The 18,308-nt window shown below is 65.2% G+C and overlaps 2 protein-coding genes across 4 annotated transcripts; one reads left to right on the top strand and one right to left on the bottom strand.

Moving 5' to 3' along the window:
- Positions 1-6: 6 nt before the first annotated feature.
- On the top strand, positions 7-3,118 carry CIB1 (calcium and integrin binding 1). The gene is made up of 7 exons (XM_042039637.1): positions 7-144; positions 332-366; positions 900-1,002; positions 1,392-1,545; positions 1,795-1,913; positions 1,987-2,075; positions 2,348-3,118. Exons 1-7 carry the CDS (start codon positions 94-96, stop codon positions 2,367-2,369), a joined length of 573 nt encoding a protein of 190 aa, XP_041895571.1. The 5' UTR covers positions 7-93; the 3' UTR covers positions 2,370-3,118.
- Positions 3,119-4,547: 1,429 nt separating this feature from the next.
- Positions 4,548-13,226, bottom strand: SEMA4B (semaphorin 4B). 3 transcript variants are annotated; one of them, XM_042039625.1, is made up of 15 exons: positions 13,160-13,226; positions 11,724-11,868; positions 9,069-9,229; positions 8,761-8,823; positions 8,542-8,640; positions 8,326-8,437; positions 7,974-8,090; positions 7,716-7,873; positions 7,341-7,522; positions 7,105-7,255; positions 6,759-6,969; positions 6,563-6,678; positions 6,259-6,422; positions 6,091-6,185; positions 4,548-5,947 (listed from the first exon to the last, which is right to left on the bottom strand). In XM_042039625.1, the coding sequence occupies exons 2-15, from the start codon at positions 11,809-11,811 to the stop codon at positions 5,172-5,174; spliced, it is 2,493 nt and encodes an 830-aa protein (XP_041895559.1). In that variant the 5' UTR covers positions 11,812-11,868; positions 13,160-13,226; the 3' UTR covers positions 4,548-5,171. The 3 variants fall into 3 exon arrangements, with proteins under 3 accessions (XP_041895559.1, XP_041895558.1, XP_041895557.1); XM_042039624.1 differs by lacking the exon at positions 13,160-13,226 and adding an exon at positions 12,062-12,145; XM_042039623.1 differs by lacking the exons at positions 9,069-9,229; positions 13,160-13,226 and adding an exon at positions 12,062-12,440.
- Positions 13,227-18,308: the final 5,082 nt, after the last annotated feature.

The raw sequence follows: 18,308 nt of genomic DNA, 5'->3' as shown, positions 1-18,308 counted from the left end.
GGGCTGCGTTGTACGTGTGGGCGCGTTTGTCCCGCCCCGGGGCGGGCAGCTGCCGTGGCAGCAGGTGAGTGACGTGCGTAGGGAAGCGGCGCCATGGGCGGCTCGGCTAGTCTGATACCGCGGGACCTGCTGGGCGAGTACCAGGTACCGACACCGGCCCCGGGGGAGAGGGGCGGCTGCAGGGGGGGGTGGGCACGGGAGGGCGGCGCGGTCCCGAGGCGGAAGGCGCCCAGAGGCCAAGGATCCTATGGCTGGGGTGCCCTGGGTCAGGCCTTGGCCCCCGTACCGGTGCTGACCCCGGTGTCGGTGCTGACCCGTGCTCTCCCCGCAGGAGCTGACGTTCCTGAGCAAGCAGGAGATCTTGCTGTAAGTACCACCGGGCGGAATACCGTAAGTGGGGCGGGATGGAGGCGCGAACCCTGGCGCCCCGTGCCCCCGGCGCCAGCCAGGTCCCGCGGGTCCTCAGCCTCTGCCGCGGGGTACGGAGAGCTCTGGCTCTGGCCCGGGGCTCCCGTTCCGCCGAGACGCCCAGCTGAGCAGGGCGGTGCCGGTGGCACTCCCTAGCAGCCGGCGGGCGAAGGTCCGCGGGTGCTGCTGGCGGCGCGGGCCGGGCCGGGCCGGTGACGCCCTGGCCCGCGGCGTAGGGGCTGGAGGGCCGGCCCGAACCCACGGTGACCCCTCTGAAGCCCCGGACCTCGGGGTGGGCAGCAGACAGACCGGCTCCTCTCCCTGGTCCCGGGAGCAGCTGTGGGACCCCCGGCCGACACGCTCCCGCCCGGCAAAGTTGGCAGGAGCTGTGGGAACGGGCCGCACGGCCCTGGGAAGCGCGGCTGGTGCCCAGACGGGCTACTGCCTTCCCGCTCGCACCACAGAGCCGCTCTTTTTCTTGCCTCTTAAAGTGCCTACAAGAGGTTCAGTGAACTGCTGCCAAAGGAGGAGAGGGAGAGCGCCATCTCCGCGCGGGTTCCCAAGAGCCACATCCTGACGCTGCCTGAGCTGCGGGTATGGTGCCTGGCAGGCACGGGACACTGCTGCTCCTGGGTTAAGGGCGTGTTTTGGCAGGGCCCCATGTATCCACCACGGCCTCGCTGTGCCAACGCTCTGTCCTCAGCTGTGCCAACAAAGAGCTTCCTTATCCCCACCGAGCAACTGAGGATCCCAGGGATCCCTGCTGTGGAGGATCCTGGAGATTCCTGCTCTGCCACAAAGGATCCTGCTTATCCCGGCTGCACGGGGCTGCATCCTGGGAGGCAGATTTGACCATGCCATGGGTGACAGAGCAGTGGCAGAGTGGGACACCTGCTCACCTGCCAAAACAGTAGCCACAGCCAGTGTGTGCCTGATGAAGCCAGAATGGCCCAGCCCTGCCTGAGCCATTCCCATGTCTACAGGCAAACCCCTTCCAGCACCGGATCTGCCATGTGTTCTCAACCTCAGAGACCGGGGATGACAGCATGTCGTTTGAAGACTTCCTCGATATGCTGAGTGTCTTCAGCGATTCCGCCACCTCTGACATCAAATCCCACTATGCCTTCCGCATCTTTGGTAAGGCTGGAGACAGGTGCAGTGTTCTGGGATCCCTGCACCTTGGGGAAGTAGGAGCAGGGTGATGAATCAATGTTCAGAAGGGCTGGCAGTGCCCTTGGAGCACCCACCTGGATGGTGGCTTTAGGAACTCCCTGTGGGAATGGGTGGTTTGGCACAGTGAGGTGCACGGAGCAGTGCAGTGCCGGTGCTTGTGACTCTCTGGGGTCACTGTGGCCCTGCTAAAACCTACCTTTTCCCTCCCCACAGACTTTGATGAAGATGGGATTCTAGACAGGAAGGACCTGGAGCAACTGGTGAACTGCCTGACAGGGCAGGGTGAGGAGTCCCGGCTGAGCAGCGCAGAGATGGAGCAGCTCATCCAAAATGTGAGGCCAGTTGGCCAGGGCACGGGCATTGCATGGCCCCAGGCACAGAGCTCACCGCTCGCCTTCCCCACAGATCCTGGAGGAGTCCGACATCGACAAGGACGGCACCATCAACCTCTCTGAATTCCAGCACGTTGTGTCCCGCTCCCCAGACTTTGCCAGGTGCGGTGGTCTCCAGAGGCTGGCTGGGGGTTTATCACCCTGATTGCTGAGCTGGCACTGGGGCAGAGCTAGTGGTGGCAGGAGGGCAGGGCTGCCCTGTGCCAAGTCAGCCGTAATGGCAGAGGGAACTGCATCCCATGCTGGCTCTGCATCCCAGGCTGGCTCTACACAGCCTCTCCTGCACGGGGATTCTGGTTCCTGCAGTGCTGGGTGCTTGTAAACCCTTTGTGTGACCTAGCAAGCAGGTGCAGAACCTGTCATGTCTCTTGCAGCTCCTTCAAGATTGTCCTGTGAGCCTTGTGGCTGTCCAGCAGCACTCCTCCAGTTCCTCCAGCACTCCTCCAGTTCCTGCAGCTCTTTGTAGGCTCAGCCATTTCCTCTTTCAGGGAGCACAGGCCTGGCCCCTCAATGGCCTGGCTGTGCTGAAATGCCTTGGGCAGGAACCCTCCTGCTCCCCTCTCAGGTGCTTGCTTGGCAGCAGGGGGTCCCAGGAATCTGCCTCTCCTGCAGCCCCTCTGCACTCCTAGCACTGGAATTTGAATCCCTATGCATTCCAAGGGCAGCTCTGCAAGTGAGGGAGGAAGAGCTGCTCTTGCCTGCACCAGCACCGCCCCTCTCTGCCCTCAGGACCAATTCCTATGTTGTGCCTTCCAGCAGCAGGCAGGGAGCTGCCTCCCCTGCCAGCCTCTTCCTGCCTCTCCTGTGTTTCTGGGAGCCTCCCTGCTGCCACACAGATCCATTTCTCTGAGCAATAACGTGAACATGGATCCTCTGAGCAATAACCAAAATGTGGATCATTTTTCATGACCAATAACCCAAACGGGGGTGCTTTCTCTGAGCAGTCACTCAAGTGTCACTGTACAGGTGCCACCCCACAGCAGAGCTGTTCCCCACGGCTGTGCTCAGAGCCTGCTCTCCTCCTCCTCCTCACTTTCTCTCTCCGCCCCTCTTCTGGCTCCAGCCCAGCAGCTGCTCTGCTGCCCTGGCCTCTTCCTCCCCCAGTCCTTTCGAGGACACAATTAAAGGGCTCCGGTTTCACCCTTGCTCTTTGCTGCCTTTGTCCAGCTGTGGGACGGGTGCCACGAGGGTGTTGGGGACATTGGCTCCTGCCAGGCCCCTCTGCTTGTGTGCCAGCCACCACTCTAGGGGATAGGTTCCATGTCCAGCTCCACGACAGCCCTTTCTGTGGACCACCTCCTTCCCTCCGTCCTCCACACTGGGATCCTTCTGGCAGCACAAAGAGCTCAGCACTGGAGGCACCAAGGGAAATCCTGGGCAGGCGAGTGGTACCATCATTGCGGGCAGCACCAGGGTCCTTTGTCCTTGTTCCAGCATCGTCTCTGCCCTGGCCTGCAGCCAGTGGCCCTGCCAGGCCTAGTGTGGGGCCTGGAGCCCCCCGAGCCCCCATGCTGGGGCAAAGCAGCTGATGGCTCTCAGGGCTTTGGCATGGCTGTTTCTCACACAGTGGCTCCTGCTCCTGGCGCTGCCAGCCCTTCCAGCTCACTGCCCCATGGTGCTGACGGTATCTGCACGCTGAGAGGCCTGTGCCCCTGCAGCCCCAGGGCCATGTCTGCTGGAAGCTCACCAGCCAACGTCTCCAGTGGCTTTTTTGATGTCCCAGAACAGGCTGTGCAGGAAGTTCAGTGCATGGGTCCAGCTGGGAGCAAGGCAGTGCTGGTCCCTCGGGGGAATCCTGCCTGGACACGCCAGCTCTGTGTGGAGCTCACCACTTCCCCCAGCCCTGACCTGGCACTGCTGGTGCTTCCCAGTTGTGTGAGGGCTCAAAAGCAGCACTGCACTGCAATCCCAGTCCTGGCCCGCAGCCACCATGGAGTCAGGTCCTGCTGGCAAAGCGTCCAGGGTCTGCCCACAGCAAAGTGGGATGGGGACAAGGACCTGGTGCTCCCTGGGCAGGCAGTGGGTCCCACATGTAGCACAACACTGTAGTCCTGGGAAGGGGGCTCTCACAGCCTCTTTCCTGCTGGGGGCTGCCCTCCTCCCAGCCCCAGGCACCAAATTTTCTTACTCCTGGTCACCTCTGCCTTCTGCTGTTTCTTATGATACCAGGATGGCATCACCCCAGTGCTCTGTGCTCCCCCACCACAGGGACTCCCTGCTCTGCCTGCACCACACTGCCACAGCACAGGCCTCCAGGCACAACAGCCCCAGGACAGCCGAGGGCTGCCCGAGTGACAGCATGCCAGCAGGTCACAGGGACTGTCGGCACAGCCCCAGGCAGTGTTCCTCCACAGGCACACAGCCACTGTCCCTGCAGCGTGCCCTGGCCCAACGCTCAGCCAAGCACATGAGGAGGGAACTCCGCAGATCTGATGGCCAGGAAAGTCCTCTGGCTCCCTCTGAAGCCATGGGCAGATCTTCCTCCAACTGCAGTGAGAGGCAGACATGGCTCCTCTCCATGGGGTTAACTGGGATGGTTCTGGCCTAGGAAGGCACTCAGCCCTGCCGCACACACACGTGTCTGAAGGACTTTATATAAAAACAACAGACGTTTCCTCACACGCACATGGGGCCGCGGGGGTGTCCCTGCCCACCCAGCGTGGGGGAAGCTGCTCCCAGCTACCCTTCCCCGGACACAATTCACATTTTCCACATATTAAAAACGAACCAAGCACAGACACACAGCACATGCTGCAGGGCTGGCACCGCCCAGCCGCACGTGTGGCCCTGGGTCCCACAGCGGGACGTCACAGTGAGTTGGGGCACGAGGGGTCTGCGGCTGCCCCCTCCTGCCCTCTGCATAGAGGGGGTCAGGGCCCAGCAGAGCTGGGGCCGCACCAGCAGCCTGAGCCAGGAACCGTGTCTATCCCTGCAGCAGGGACACTGGGCTGGAACCGTCCTGCAGGTCCCTGGAAGGCATGTGGCACCCCTCACACCCACAGCCACCAGTACCAAGATGATGCCCAGGGAGCCCACGAGGGTTTAGACCCCACTGGCTGGTGGGTGCTGCTGCAGAGTGTGGGTGCCAGGCTCTGGGCATGCACACACAGACAACACGGACCCCAGCTGTGGCTCACGGTCCGGCGAGGCTCAGCAGAGCAGAGGAGGTCGTGGGTAAGGGCTTGGCTCTCATCCCCCTCACACCACTGAGTCCTGGATCTCGGAGCCCAGGCGCACCCGGGGTCTTTGGCAGGCGGGAGACACCTCCACGAAGCTGTCCCGGACATGGAGAGGTCTCTTCTCTGACTCAGAGAAGGTGCGTGAGGGTCCTGGGGGCTCATGCACGGGAGTACTGACAATGTAGTTGTCCTGCAGGGCCTGGTAGCCCTTGTGCTCAGGAGCCGTGCTAGGCAGGCTGCTGCCATTCAGGGGCAGACTCTCCACTGGCTTGCGGGGCGGCTTCTGGTGCCTGCCAGGGTCACTGGGCTCCAGCAAGGCCTTCATGCCGTCACGATGCCGGTGCAGGACAAAGAAGGCCAGCACGAGGACGGCAGCAGCAAAGAGCACACACATCACCAGGAACTCGGTCCAGTAGGTCTTGCCGTCCAGCCGTGCTGCAGCACTTCCCACCGCTGACGTGCTCCGGGATGTGCTGACTGTCTCCAGGGTGTCGCGGCCAGCAGCCACCTTCCTGCCAGAGTCTGGTGGCCCAAGGGCTGGCTCTTGCACGCCCACGCAGTAGCTGGCCATCAGCTTGCGGAATCCCTCCTCCAGTGACCAGCACTCATAGGTGCCTGCACGCTCTGGGCTGCCCACCAGAATGAGGGCCCCGTCGGGCAGCACCAGGTAGGAGGCGTTGACAGGTGCCCCGTCATGCAGCCAGCGCCGTGAGGCCAGGTTGGAGAGCAGCTGGCACGGCAGCGGCCGCACCGCATTGGGAGGCAGCTGGATCTGCTGGCACGGTGCACCTGAGGCTGCGGATAGAACCCATGGGGACATCAGGGAGGGGACCCCAGCTGTGGGCAGGGGGCTGATGGGAGTGTGGTGGAGCAGGAGTCTGGGGTGTGTGGGAGCCCCCGGGACACGTGCTCACACAGCAGCACCAGTGGGAGCTCACCTGGGGGCAGGAGGATGCGAGGACGGGGCTGGGAGGCATTGGCCAGCTGGCAGAGCCGCTCCGTGTCAGCATCCTCGATGTCCTGTGCCCAGAGCCTGGGAACAGAGTGAGGGCAGGGCAGTAGGGTGCCGTGAGGTGCAGGGGGATGGAAGAGGGTGCAGCACTTACTGTGGATGTGCCGGGGGATGTGGGGTGACCCTGCGGCAGGCACCCCGGCTCCAGGCGCAGAAGGGGTCCCGTGCCAGCACACATTCCCCACAGCTGCGGTACAGGCTGCAGTTGGCAAAGGGCACCTGGGCCACTGCTGTGTAGGTGGCTGCATAGACAAGGCCCTGCGGGAGGGGACATGCTGGGGTCAGCAGGGTGGGCTTCTGCACACCCCTGACTTCCCAGGTCTCTGTCCCCCAGCCCACAAACAGGACCTGCCCCAAGCAGGCTGAGCCCCCAGTGCCCCCCTTGCCCTGGCTCCTGCCTGGTCCTGGTCCAGCAGCAGCTGAAGAATGGGCTGCCCAGCAGGGAAGAGGCGGATCTCCTCAATGATGTGCACTCCGTGGTTCACCCGCACAGCTTTGTGCAGCCGCCCATCATCTGCAAACAGGGGGGCTGTGCTGAACAGGGCTGGGGTGCATGGTACACACCCTGCCCCGCCAGAGCCCGCCTGCACCCACCCGTGCCCAGGAAGAGGACATCATAGGTGCTGTGCAGGCCCTGTGCACGGTGCACGCCGATCTGCTGGTAGCGCCGGTGGCTCTGCAGCAGCAGGGGCTGGCTGCGCACGGGGCTGTCCATCAGGAAGTGGTCCTTGATAAAGTTCAGCACCCGATCTGGCATCTGCAGTGATGAATTGATCTTCAGGTGCCGTGTGTGGCTGGTGATGCACTGCAGGGAAAGGAAGGGGCTCAGCAGGGCCTGGGGAAGTGGGTGGGTACCATGCTGTGGCAGCCACTGGGACCAGGAGAGCAACGGGGGCAGTGCTGCACCCTGTGCTTAGGCAGGCGCCAAGCGACCACCTACCATGCCTGGCCGGGGCTCTGGCACAGGGCCGGTGTCTGTGTACCACTGCTGCGTTTCGCGGTTCACCTCCTTGTAGAGCCCACCAAAGGCACGCTGCACACTGCGCATGGGGAAGGCGCAGACGGCCGAGCTGCCCAGTCCACCCTTGTTCCTGGTGGGGAGAGCCAGAGCCCATGGCAAGATCAGGCCCTGGCTCTGACGAGCCCCCCATGCTGCCCTGGGTCCCCACCACTCACCACTGCGAGGTGAAGACACCGTAGAAGAGTGTCTCCCTCCAGTGCAGCTCGCCCGGGGTGAGCACAAAGATGTCCTGCAGCACGTTGAAGGGGAATCCGTCCTCAGGGTGTGAGCAGAGCAGCTGTGCCTTCAGGAAGGTTGTCCACCGCCGCTGCAGCACGCGCTCCCCGCCCTGGTCCCCCTGCACAGCACAGTAGGTCAGGGTGCGATGCCATGGCCATAGCCGCAGGGAACCCCACGGGCTGAGTGAATGGAGCAGGGGTCCAGGCACCAAGGGCTGGAGATATGCAGGATGGTACCACATCCCCCCCTGCCCCAGAAGTGAGTCACACCCCAGGCACAGCCCCCACACAGCCCTGCTGCCTTATGCCTACCTTGCATACACGTGCAATGCGGGAGACGATGGTGTTCTCAAAATAGTCAAACTCCTTCCCGGTCTCACTGAAGAAGAAGTAGACCTTGTCGTCGTCGCCCTCGGGGTTGCCAGCAGGGAGGCTCTCCCGCAGGTAGGCTGAGCCCACGAACGCTGGGTCTGGGGGCACAAGGACCCTCAGCACCACTGGCCCCATCCCTCACCTCCCACCCCTTGTGGGAGAGGGACCCCAGCCAGCCGTGCCAGCCCCGGCACTCACCTTGCAGCCAATTGAGAGAGTTCTCGGTCTTGAGGGCGATGCGACTCTCCTGGCTGCGGGAGATGGTCGGCTCATTGCCCTGGAAGTTGCTGACGGTCCCGGCGTAGAGCTCGCCGTCTGCCAAAGACACATTCCCGCTGGGACCTGCCATGCGCCACCAGCACGAGCCTGCTTCCTGCTGGGGTCTGTGATAGCCTGGCCTTGGCTCAGCTTGGCCGGGCAGACGCAGGGAGGGGGAGGCACAGGAAGGAGGGCAAAGGTCCCAGGGCACTGCAGGGAGGGTGAGGGTTCCAGGGTGGCACAGAGGCAGTGCAAGGAGGAAGGGCAAGGGTCCCAGGGTGTTGTGCCTTACCGACCATGACAGCTGTGGAGCAGTACTCAGGGTCAAAGGGACAGCGTCCCTTCCCGTCCTCCAATACCACCTTCCCCGATGCGTCCCGCTCCAGGCTGAAGTGCTGCACGTTCTGCAGCAGGATGAGGCTGTAGCACTTGTCCCAGTGCCAAGGACCCCACTGAAGGGCCCTGATGGCATAGGGGGACCTGCAGGGGATCCTGTTCCTGTACTCACAATGTAGGCGCAAGCCGGGCTAAAGGCGCAGGTCCCACAGGTGTACAGGTGGGTGCTGTTCAGCTGCAGCAGCAGCTTGATGTAGTTGTGACAGTCCCTCTGTGGGGGTCAGAGGACCCAACTCAGCCCTTGGCTCAGCTGTCTCACCCACACCCACCCCACACAGGGCACTGCCCACTCCCACCACAGCCCCCGATGCCTGCTGGCAATGGGGCTCACCTGGGGGTCCTTGCCTTTGAACACACACTGCCTCTTCTTCTCCTCATCTGCACTCCACAGCAGCTGTGGAGAAGCGACAGTCACTGGGAGCCCCCCCATCCCTGGCTGGTCCACGGACACACTCCTTCGGCTCGTTCATAGCAACCACATCCTCCCCACCTCAAACATCCTGCTCTGGGGCAGTTGCTCCTGAATGCGTGATGGCTCACACAGACCCGAAATGCTGACGGGGAGGGCATCCCCTGCACTCCAGCTAGTTGGGTGCCCCCTCCCTCCCCAAGGGCAGCCCAGCCCATCCCTGGGCTCACCCTATGAACTGGGGAGCTGGGCTGAAAGTTGCTGGTGTTGAGGGTGAGGAGCAGTTCCCGCGCCCCCAGGTAGAGGGTCCCACCGTCCGGGCTCAGCAGGAGGGCCGTGTAGTTGGACACACCAGGTGCCTCAAAGCGCCGCACTACTCTCTCGGCTGAGTCTGTGGGGCAAGAGCGACAGGCATCAGCCTCGTGCTGGTGCCTGACCCCCAGGACCCTGCACCATGGCTGCTCCTTGCCCCTCTGCCCAGCACCTTGGCCATGCCACCCACCCGGAGCAGCCAGGGCCAGATCCGGCTCTGCCCACACTGCCAGACACGTGTGTCACCACACACTGCAGTGAACTGCACAGGGCCGCAATAGTGCCCAAGGGCACCCACGAGGCACAGCTGTGTCCAGGCCCCGAGGACGCCACAACAGCCTTGCCTAGCACTGGGGCAGCTGCCCAGCCACGTCCAGCCCTAGAGCTCAACCCTGCAACATGGGAAGCTCAGCCCAGCCTAGGCCCACAGGGACCCCAACCTCACCGCGGGGGGAGGTGAGTGCCGGGAGTATCTTCCTGCCCCAGCCCGAAGGGCTCAGCCTCTGCCAGAGACAGGGCTCAGCCCAGTGCTGCAGGTGCTGGATGCGGGGCTCAGCCTGGTGCTGTCCACACCGGCCCGCGGGGCTCAGCCCATGCCGGACACGGGGCAGTGGCCATGCTGAGTCAGGGAGCGCCTGTCCTGTCCCATCCCATCCCGTCCTGTCCCGCGTGGGTGGCCTGGCCCCGGAAGCCCTTCCTCTCCTCCCGCCGCTCTGAATCAGATGGGCCTGGCTGCGTGAATGGGACACGTAGGGCTGACTCACACTGCCAACTCCCTGACCCCTGATACTCTGGGGACTCCCTGACCTCCCCCAACCCCCTGCTTGCTCCCAGAGTCCTGCCAGGATAACCCCGGAGCTCCTGCCAGGCCATGACTGGTGAGAATCAGTGTGAGGGCTCAAGGACCTGTGGGGCAATGGTGCTGTGGGGTGGGACCCCGTGGCTCTCACCTCCCATCGCTTCACAAACCCCAGATGCCTCTAGATGGGCAGCATCTCCCCCACTCCGAGGGGCTCAGGTGGCCCAAGCACCACCCCAGCTCTCCCACAGTGGTGCAGAAAGGAAGAAGCCAACAGCCCAGGGCATCCTTCTGTGAGGGGTCCTGCATGCCAGTGGCAGGGTAATGCCGCCCGTGGTGGGCATGGCAGTGGAGGGGCAGTGGGGCCCCTGCGCCTTGCAGTGCTGTGCCAGCATGGGGAGCTAGCTGCTGGTGTGGCTGCCAAGGGACCTGTCAGGACAAGACCTGCTTCTTCCAGACAAACCTGCTGCAGGCACATCCAGTGCTCCCAGGGGAGCAGCTCCCAGCTCCTCCCTCCCACCAACCGCAGCCCCACAAGGCCGCGCTCCACGGGAGCCACCACCGGGCACACACTGGCCACTGGCCCGTGCTCCCTGCCCAGCTCCTCCCGCATCGCTGGGGTCCAGGCTGGGATCCCCAGGGACTGCCCGTGGCTGCAGCCCCACAGCTCCCACAGCTTTACAGGTGTGCAGAGTGCGGGGCAGAACCGGTCTGTGCAGGCAGGGCCAGGCAGCGTGGCTCAACACGGCACAGCACAGCATGGCATGATGCCGAGCTGGTTGTCTCACTGGATCCCAGCCTCCTGTCCAGCTCAGCAGGTCCCACATCTGCTGGTGCCACCACGGCCGTGGCCAGCGGTCATGGGAGCATGTGGTGGGGCCACATCTATACCAGTGAGCTGCAGCATGCTGAGCCAGGGAGTGCTCCCAGCTGCCCAAACCATGGCACTCTCCCAGGCCACCCAGCACAGGATGGGATGGGCTTTGCTGGCCAGCAGCAGCTGGATCCAGCCACCTTCTGGCAGCACAGTCATGGCTAGCTCCCCCACATGGCACAGCTGCCAGGGCTGAGGCCAAGCAGCACGCCCCACTGCTCGCTCACCCTGTGCCAGCTGCTGGGGGGATCTGCAGGGCAGGAGGGGGCTGCAACCAGGCCCCCCACTCGTTACAGCTCTGTCCTGGCCTAGCACCCTCCTAGATGCCCTTCCCTGGCTCCTGCCCAGTGCAGCCCCCAGCACTTTGGGGCCATGCAGCTGACAGGTGGTTGCAGTGGGGCTCAGAGCTGTCCAGAGCCGAGCACTGCACAGTAAGGGGCTGTGGCGTGTCCCCCACCCCAGGGACATACTGAGCAGGGAGGGAGCCCACGGGGAGAGTCCCCCGGCCGGCTCAGCCCACCCCATCTTGTACCGAACACGGCTGCCACCACTGCCCTGCTTGCGGAGGCACAAGTACCCCTGAGTGCCCCAGACACACCCACCCTCGGTGTCGGTCTGGACACAGGGTGCGTGTCCCTACACCCCGCAGCATCCCCGAGGCTCTGCCCCAGCCCTTGCTCCACGTCCCGCGGACAGAGGGTTCCCCGTGTCCTGGGGAGCTGGCGGGGCTGTGCAGCCTCGGCAGTGTCACACGGCGTTTCCACGCGGCGTAGAGAGCCCGGGGGGACGCGGGACGCTCCGCCGCCCCGGGGGAGACGCCAGCCGGAGCCCTCGGCGGGGCCTGACTCCCTTCCCCGGTGCCAGGGGACCCTCACCCACCGAAGGTCGGCGGACACTCACCGTAGGGCAGGCTGACCCGCGGGACAGGCTCCGGAGCCGCCGAGAGCAGCAGCGCCGCCAGGACCGGCAGCACTGGCCGCGCCGCCATCCCGGACCGAGCCGCGGGGCTCCGCCGCGGCCGCGAAGCCGCCCGGGCGCTGCAGACCTGCGGGGAGAGAAGGGGCTCAGCGGCTTGGTACGGCACGGCCCGGCCCCGCCGCCCGCCCAGCGCCGCCCCGCCCGCCCCGGGGCTGCCCGCCCGCCGCTCGGCACCGGGCGTAGCAGCCATGGTCGGAGCCCCGCCCGGCCGGGCCGAACCGAACCGGACCGAGCCTTACTGATCTGTCCCCGAGCCGTACCCAGTCGTTCCCGGCCGTACCGATCCGCTCCAGCTGCCCCAGCCCCGCCGGTGCCCCGGGCGGGGTGGGCCGCTCGGAAGAGGAGGCGGACGGTTCCCCGCCGGTACCGCCCCCACCCCGCCCCAGCGGGACCCGGCCTCAGCCCCCGCCCAGCGGCCGTCACGGTCCGGAGGGGACGGGGCTTTGTCCCCGGCAGCTGGGGACTCCCTGCAACCTCCTCCATCCCCGCGGCAGGGATCCCGTGGAGAGGGGGCCGGGGGGTTCCAGGAGGGGCTGGCTGGGAGTATATCATGCTGTCGCCGGAAAGACTGTCCCGGGTGTGTCTTACTGTCCTGGGAACAGCTCGGCCCCATGGCTGCTACCAGAGCCACCCCCTAGCCCCTCAGCGGTGCCCCATGGGCACTCTGCTGGGGCTGGGGGCTCTGGCCAGCACAGCCCAGCGCTCCCTGCCCTCCCCTCGGGAGCGATGGGGTACCACGGGGTGCCTGTGCCTGCCCCACCACGGGCAGACCTGGCTGGCACCGGTGTCCCCACAGGTAGCACTCGGCACGGGCGACACATCCCTGCCAGCCCCTGTGCCCGTCCCAGGGGTCCCGGTGTGGCCATGCTGCCGAGCAAGTAGTGCTGGGCAAGATCCTCTGCCTGGCCTTTGGTGGGCTCTGTCCCTGGCCAGGGTGTGGGGAGGGCTCACAGCCCCCACAGCCCTCAGAACACTGCCCACCCGGCCAGCAGCTCCCACGCAACTGTTATTAATGACAACTCCTTATATCACCATGGCAACGGGGACAGAGGGGACAGAGGGATGGGGTCCAGGGATTCCCCTGCAGTAGGCAGCTCTCCTGGGGCCAGGGTACCCAGTGCTGCCCTCCCAGTGTGGGGCAGAGCTTCCCATGTCCTTCTTGGTCAGTCCCAGCCCTGGACCCCAATGGTGGGACCCACTGAGAAGACCCCACCCAGGAGAAATGTTCCCCACACTCCTGGGACAACTGTATCCACACTCCTTAGATGTCTGTGCCCACACTCTTGGGACAGCTGTGCCCATACTCCCCCACTCTTCCCGCTTGGCACTGCTGGATGGTGCCCGCTCACAGGCCATACCTGATGTCCAGGGGCTGGGGCTCTGGGGTGCCCCTCTGCCCCAACTCGACCTTGCTCCCTTCCTGTCCCCACAGCTCCCGCTGCTCTTGATGGAGCCCGACGTTCCTTCCCAGGCCTGGGACAGTCCCACAGCTCCACCCCAGCCTTATCAGCACCCTTTGCCCGGGAAGTGGCACAGGACAGGACAGGACTCCACGTCACCCTGAATGGGGTGGGAGCAGACACTCACCCTGCAGCCATAGCTCCCTATCCCATGCCACCTCATGGCATCTTGGGGGGCTCCAGGGACCTGGTTGTCACCTGTGCATGGCCATGGTAGTGTTGTGTCAGCACCCTGGTGTGATGGCACGCAGTGAGGACGAGAGCCCCTGTGGGGAGGGCAGCTTCTCTGGGGTGAGCAGGGAGGGCAGGAGCAGGAGGGAAGGGACAGGCAGGGAGGAAAAGAAGGGCAGGAGCAGGCAGGGAGGAAGGCCAGGAACAGGCAGCAGAACCAGGCCGGAGCCTGTGCCTTTAAGCACTACTCCAGTGCTGCTGGCAGCCAGGGCTGTTTACGCCAAACTCCCATTTATCTCCCGTCCTGCCCACGCAGCTGCCAGCGGGGCAGCGCCGGGGGCACCCGCAGCACCCTGCCCCGCTCTGCACTCGCGCAGGCCTGTGCGTGCCCCACGCCCTGCTGCAGGCATTGGCACGCACCAGTGCGGCGGCTGTGCCACCCTCCCCGCCCGCTGCCGGCAGTGGGGAAACCTCTCTGGGTGTCTGGGCAGCACCAAAACCTGTGGCCTGGGGTCAGCAGGCAGGCAGGGAAGTGGTTTCTGCACCAAATTCCCACACCAGTGCCCGCCACCCTGTTCCCACTGGCAGTGGGTGCCTGAGAAGGTGGTGATGGAATGGTGCTGCTGCTGTCTGCAGAGCGGGGACAGGGCTGCGTGTGCCTCGACGCTGCTGCTACTGCTGCCCACGAGCTCCCACGTTCCTCTGCAGCCAGCCCCAGCACGGCTGGCAGCACGGGAATGGCCCCTGCTCAGAGACCTGCAACCGGCTTGCACACAGCCCACACGCCCGGGCTCTCCCCACCTTCCAGGGCTCACACGCACGCCCCCGGCTCGGCTGGCTGCTGGGAGCTGCCAGACAGCAGCCGGCAGTGCCTCCTCTCAGCCACGCACACGCACGGTGTGTGAGCACACATGCACGCACACCTGCAGAGCGCGGCTGCGGACCCTGCACAGTCACACAGATGCTCCAGCCCCAGCTGCTCAGCGCCGGCTGCTCGGAGATTGCGGGTCTCACCGGAGCAGGGATACCCAGCCGCATGGCCGCAGCTGGAGCACACGGCTCCGCTTTGCTGCGTCCTGACAGCCTCCTGGGAGGGGCCTCAAGCAGGACGAGGGGCTGGGGGAGCCTCTGGCCTGACAGGGCTCCCCACGGGGCCCCGGAGCATCCCCCATTCCATGTGCACCAGCTGTTACACCCTGCCTGAGCCAAGGGCCTCCCACGGGGCCAAGCTGGGCTGCCCCCCTACCTCTCTGGCCCGTCGTGAGCTCAGACCCTACTGCCAGAACCTCCTGGCTGCGGTGCCGGTGCTGTCTGATGGTGGCACACAGCCAGCTCCCCACTGCCCCAGAGCATCCCCTTTGCCCTGGCAGGACGCTGCGGGGGACCTGCACCCAGGGCACTGGGTACCCCACAACACATGCCTGTCTCATTGCTCCTGTCACTCCTGCACGATGGCAGACTCAGTTCAGAGGACCACAGGGTATCCCTACAGTCCACCTGGTCCCCTGGGATGCCAGCACCTGCCTGCACCCCACACTGCTCGCACCCCCACACTGCCTGCCTGAGGGGCTACAGGAAACACGGGGTGCTGCCCTGGACCCCCACTCCTTGTTTGGCAGCCCTAGTACAGGGCAGGGAAGAGCCAGCAGAAACCCCAGCCAGTGAGCACCATTGGGGGGCAGTGAGGTGGTGGGCTCCAAGCACAGGCATGTCAGCTCCCTGGAGTGCAGGAATGAGGGGGTCCAGGCTCAGGGATGGGTGCCCCCTTCCCAGCCAGTCCTGACTCTGCAAAGCCCAAACCAGCACTGGTCTCCTCAGCCCCATGGCACTCTCGGTCCTGTGGCACTCTCACTACCCTTGCCCCAGTGCTCCTTGGGGTGAGAGGGGGTGCCAGCCCCCTAAGCAGCTGCAGTCCCAGCCAGAGCAGGCACTGAGGCCCAAGGGGTGACCCAAAAGCCCATGGGACCCCAACCCTCCCTGCACCCCAAGACCAGGGGCTGCCTGGGCACCAACACCTCCTCAGGTGCTGTGGCCACATGTCTGGGACACACAGCACATGTGCACCCCCCAGGTATCCAGGGCACATCACACACGTGGGACACGCCACACACACGCATGTCCGAGTCCGGAGCGTGCATCAGCATGCCTCCCCGTGAGCAGCCTGTGACGCCTGTCTTGAGCACCATGAGTGCGCTTCCGCACCCTCGGCCGAGCCCTGGCGTACGCACAGCCAGCACATGTAAACACACGCAGAGAGGTCACGGGGTGTTCACGCCCTGGGCGGCAAACACAGGTCTGGGAACAGGCTGTGGGAATGGGCCCCGGTGTGCCTGCAGCCTGCACACAGAGCTCACACGCTTGCACACGCACACACACGCGTACACAGGCACACGCAAACTCTCGCAGGCACACCCAGGCGCACACACACACGGCCACACACCGATGCACACACGCTGTCACACACACGCACGTTCCCACATCCACCCGCACCCCCGGCCCCTCCGCAAAGCCCCGCGCACGTGTCCCTCGGGGACCCCCGTGCACGTGCACACGCCTCCCCTCGCACAGCTCTGTGCACGCACCCCGCGCACCCGCCCGTGCACGCCCCTTGCACACGCACGCCCCTTGCACGCTCACTCCTCTCACACGCACCCCGTGCCCGGTGCCCCCCCGCTGCTCACCCGCTCGGCGACTCCGAGGCGCGGCAGGAGCCGCCGGCAGCGGGGGCGGCTCCGGGGTGTTTCCCCCCCCCGCCGGCGTTGCGGGGCGGCGCGGGGGCGGCTCCGGAGGGCTCCGCCCGCAGCACAACAAAGGGCCGGCCCGCCCCTCCCGGCCCCGCCCCGGCCCGCCCCGGCCCCGCCACCGCGCCGGGGGCCCCGGGGGAGCGAGGGCTGGGGGCGGCTGCTCCTGGCTGGGGAGTCATCCCCAGTGCTGGGGGCGGGAACTGGAGGCGGCTGTCTCTGCCCCGCCATGGTTTCTGCGATAGTACCGGCCTTGATGGGGTCATGCTGGTGTGCCCAGGACTGCGTGTTTCAGCCCCAGCACACTGAGGGGCTTCCAACACCGGGAGGCTATTGGGGAGCATGGTTTGGGGGGCAGCACTCACTGGGGGTCCCTGGTAGCAGGGGTGACCATGGGGGCACCTGGTGCGCACGGCCCCAGGCATCATGGTGAGATCCTTGTGGTGATAACCAGCTTAGGGAGTTTTGGGGTAATTCAGGGGTCTGGGTACCTCACAGTGACATGTGGTGGCTCTGGGGGGTTCAGGGATACCACGGCCATGGGCGTCCCCACAGTGGCACACTCGGAGCTGGTGGCTGGCAGCTGGGCGTCAGCAGTACCCAGAGCTGCTGGGATCATGGGTACTGAAACACCGCTGTGCTGGGCAGGCAGGAGTCTCCAGAGGGGTCCCAGGCAGGGTCATGCTGGCAGCCCCAGGAGGTCGGACGGTTGCTGAAGGGGAGACACAGCCCCCCCTCCAGCCTGCAGGCCAGCAGCTCTGGGCGGTGCTGCGGCTTCTTGCATTTGAGGGCAGCACAATGAAACACGGCCCCTGTCAGCCCTTTGGTGCCCCCTCCACGGGCAGACCCAGGGCTGCCTGCGTGCAGCAGGGAACACATGGAGCCCCCCCGCCATGTCCTTGTTCATGCTCTGGCTGGGTCCCAAACCTGCGGGACTCATCACTCCCTGAGGTCCCGGCCCCACAGCCAGCCCTGCCAGCACTCTGGTCTCCCCAGGACGGCCACGCTGGGGACGCTGGAGTGGCACAGCAGGGAGGGTGGCTGGGCTGCAGCCAGGGATGAACGGGCGGTGCCTTTGTTTGGGCCCTTCCCTGGGCCTCTGCCACATGGCCACTCTTGTCCTCTCCTCGCGGGGGGACTGCCGCCGCGCTGGCCTAACCTCGTCCTGCCAGCGCTGCGGTCACTGGGCGGCTCCAACCGCGGGGCCAGGGCAAGGGCAGCCAGGGGGGCAGCTGGGGCGGCAGCCAGGCAGCCCCTGAGCAGTGCTGGCATATGGCTGCAGGGCTACTGGCAGGACGGGGTGCCACGGGGTGGGCGGTGGGAGCAGGGACACCCAGGACCCCGGACCACTGCTGACCCCCCCGCCACTGCGGTCCTGCGGCTCCTGCTCTGGTTAATGTTAAAGCCAGGCAGACGTCAACGACTGCCGCAGCTCCCCCAGCCCCTTCGCCAGGGACTGCCAGCTCCAGGGCTGTTTTTCCTCCTGGAGCAGGATCTGCCCGTCCCATGTGGCTAAAAAAAGCCATCGGCTTGGCTGGGACAGCAGGACAACAAATTCCCAGCCTGAGCAGCCTCCTGGCACCCCTGGCACACTCCATGCACCTTCTCGGGGTGCCCCTGGTGTGCATCACCCCCATTGTCGTTGTCGCCGTCGTTCTCCTCTTTCTCCTCCTCCCCACACGGAGGCCAGGCAAGGTGAAGGTCTCTGGTGAAACAGTGGCAGTTGCCCTTGTCCTGCTGGATCCAGCTGCCGAGTCACGCGCCAGCCATGAGCAGGGACGCCGGCTTCCATGTAGGGACAGGCTATGTCTGCATTCCCCAGCCCCAGTGTACCCCCCTATTTCACACGGGGTTTTGCAGTCGGGTTTGGTCCCAGTTCTACGAGGGTTTTTACAGCTGGGTTTGATCCTGAGGAAGTGTGATGCTGGTTTCACCAGGGATTTTGCAAATGGGTCTGGTCCCAGGGGGTGGGGCCATTCCCAGTTCCACGAGGGATTTTAAACGTGGGTCTGATCCCCAGGTTTCATTCCCGGTCCCATGCAGGGTTTTGCAGCTGGATCTGGTCCCAGGGGGCTTTGTTCCCTGTTCCACGAGGGGATTTACAACCGGATCAGGTCCTGGGGGAGTTTGGTCCC

The sequence above is a fragment of the Corvus kubaryi genome, unplaced genomic scaffold (assembly GCF_017639235.1).
Source record: "Corvus kubaryi isolate FWS band 111438036 unplaced genomic scaffold, C.kubaryi_AGA036_p1.0 37394, whole genome shotgun sequence".
In the NCBI taxonomy this organism is placed as follows: domain Eukaryota; kingdom Metazoa; phylum Chordata; class Aves; order Passeriformes; family Corvidae; genus Corvus; species Corvus kubaryi.
The sequence above is the reverse complement of the archived record's forward strand: the minus strand, read 5'-3'. Positions and strand labels throughout refer to the sequence as shown.

Coding starts and splice junctions, on each gene's coding strand:
- CIB1 (XM_042039637.1), top strand. CDS start 94: ATGGGCGGCTCGGCTAGTCTGATACCGCGGGACCTGCTGGGCGAGTAC. Junction 1,546..1,794: donor CTATGCCTTCCGCATCTTTG/GTAAGGCTGGAG, acceptor CCCTCCCCACAG/ACTTTGATGAAGATGGGATT. Junction 1,914..1,986: donor TGGAGCAGCTCATCCAAAAT/GTGAGGCCAGTT, acceptor CCTTCCCCACAG/ATCCTGGAGGAGTCCGACAT.
- SEMA4B (XM_042039623.1), bottom strand. CDS start 12,414: ATGGGGCCGAGCTGTTCCCAGGACAGTAAGACACACCCGGGACAGTCT. Junction 8,091..8,325: donor CTCCACAGCTGTCATGGTCG/GTAAGGCACAAC, acceptor TGTCTTTGGCAG/ACGGCGAGCTCTACGCCGGG. Junction 6,970..7,104: donor CAGAGCCCCGGCCAGGCATG/GTAGGTGGTCGC, acceptor CTTTCCCTGCAG/TGCATCACCAGCCACACACG.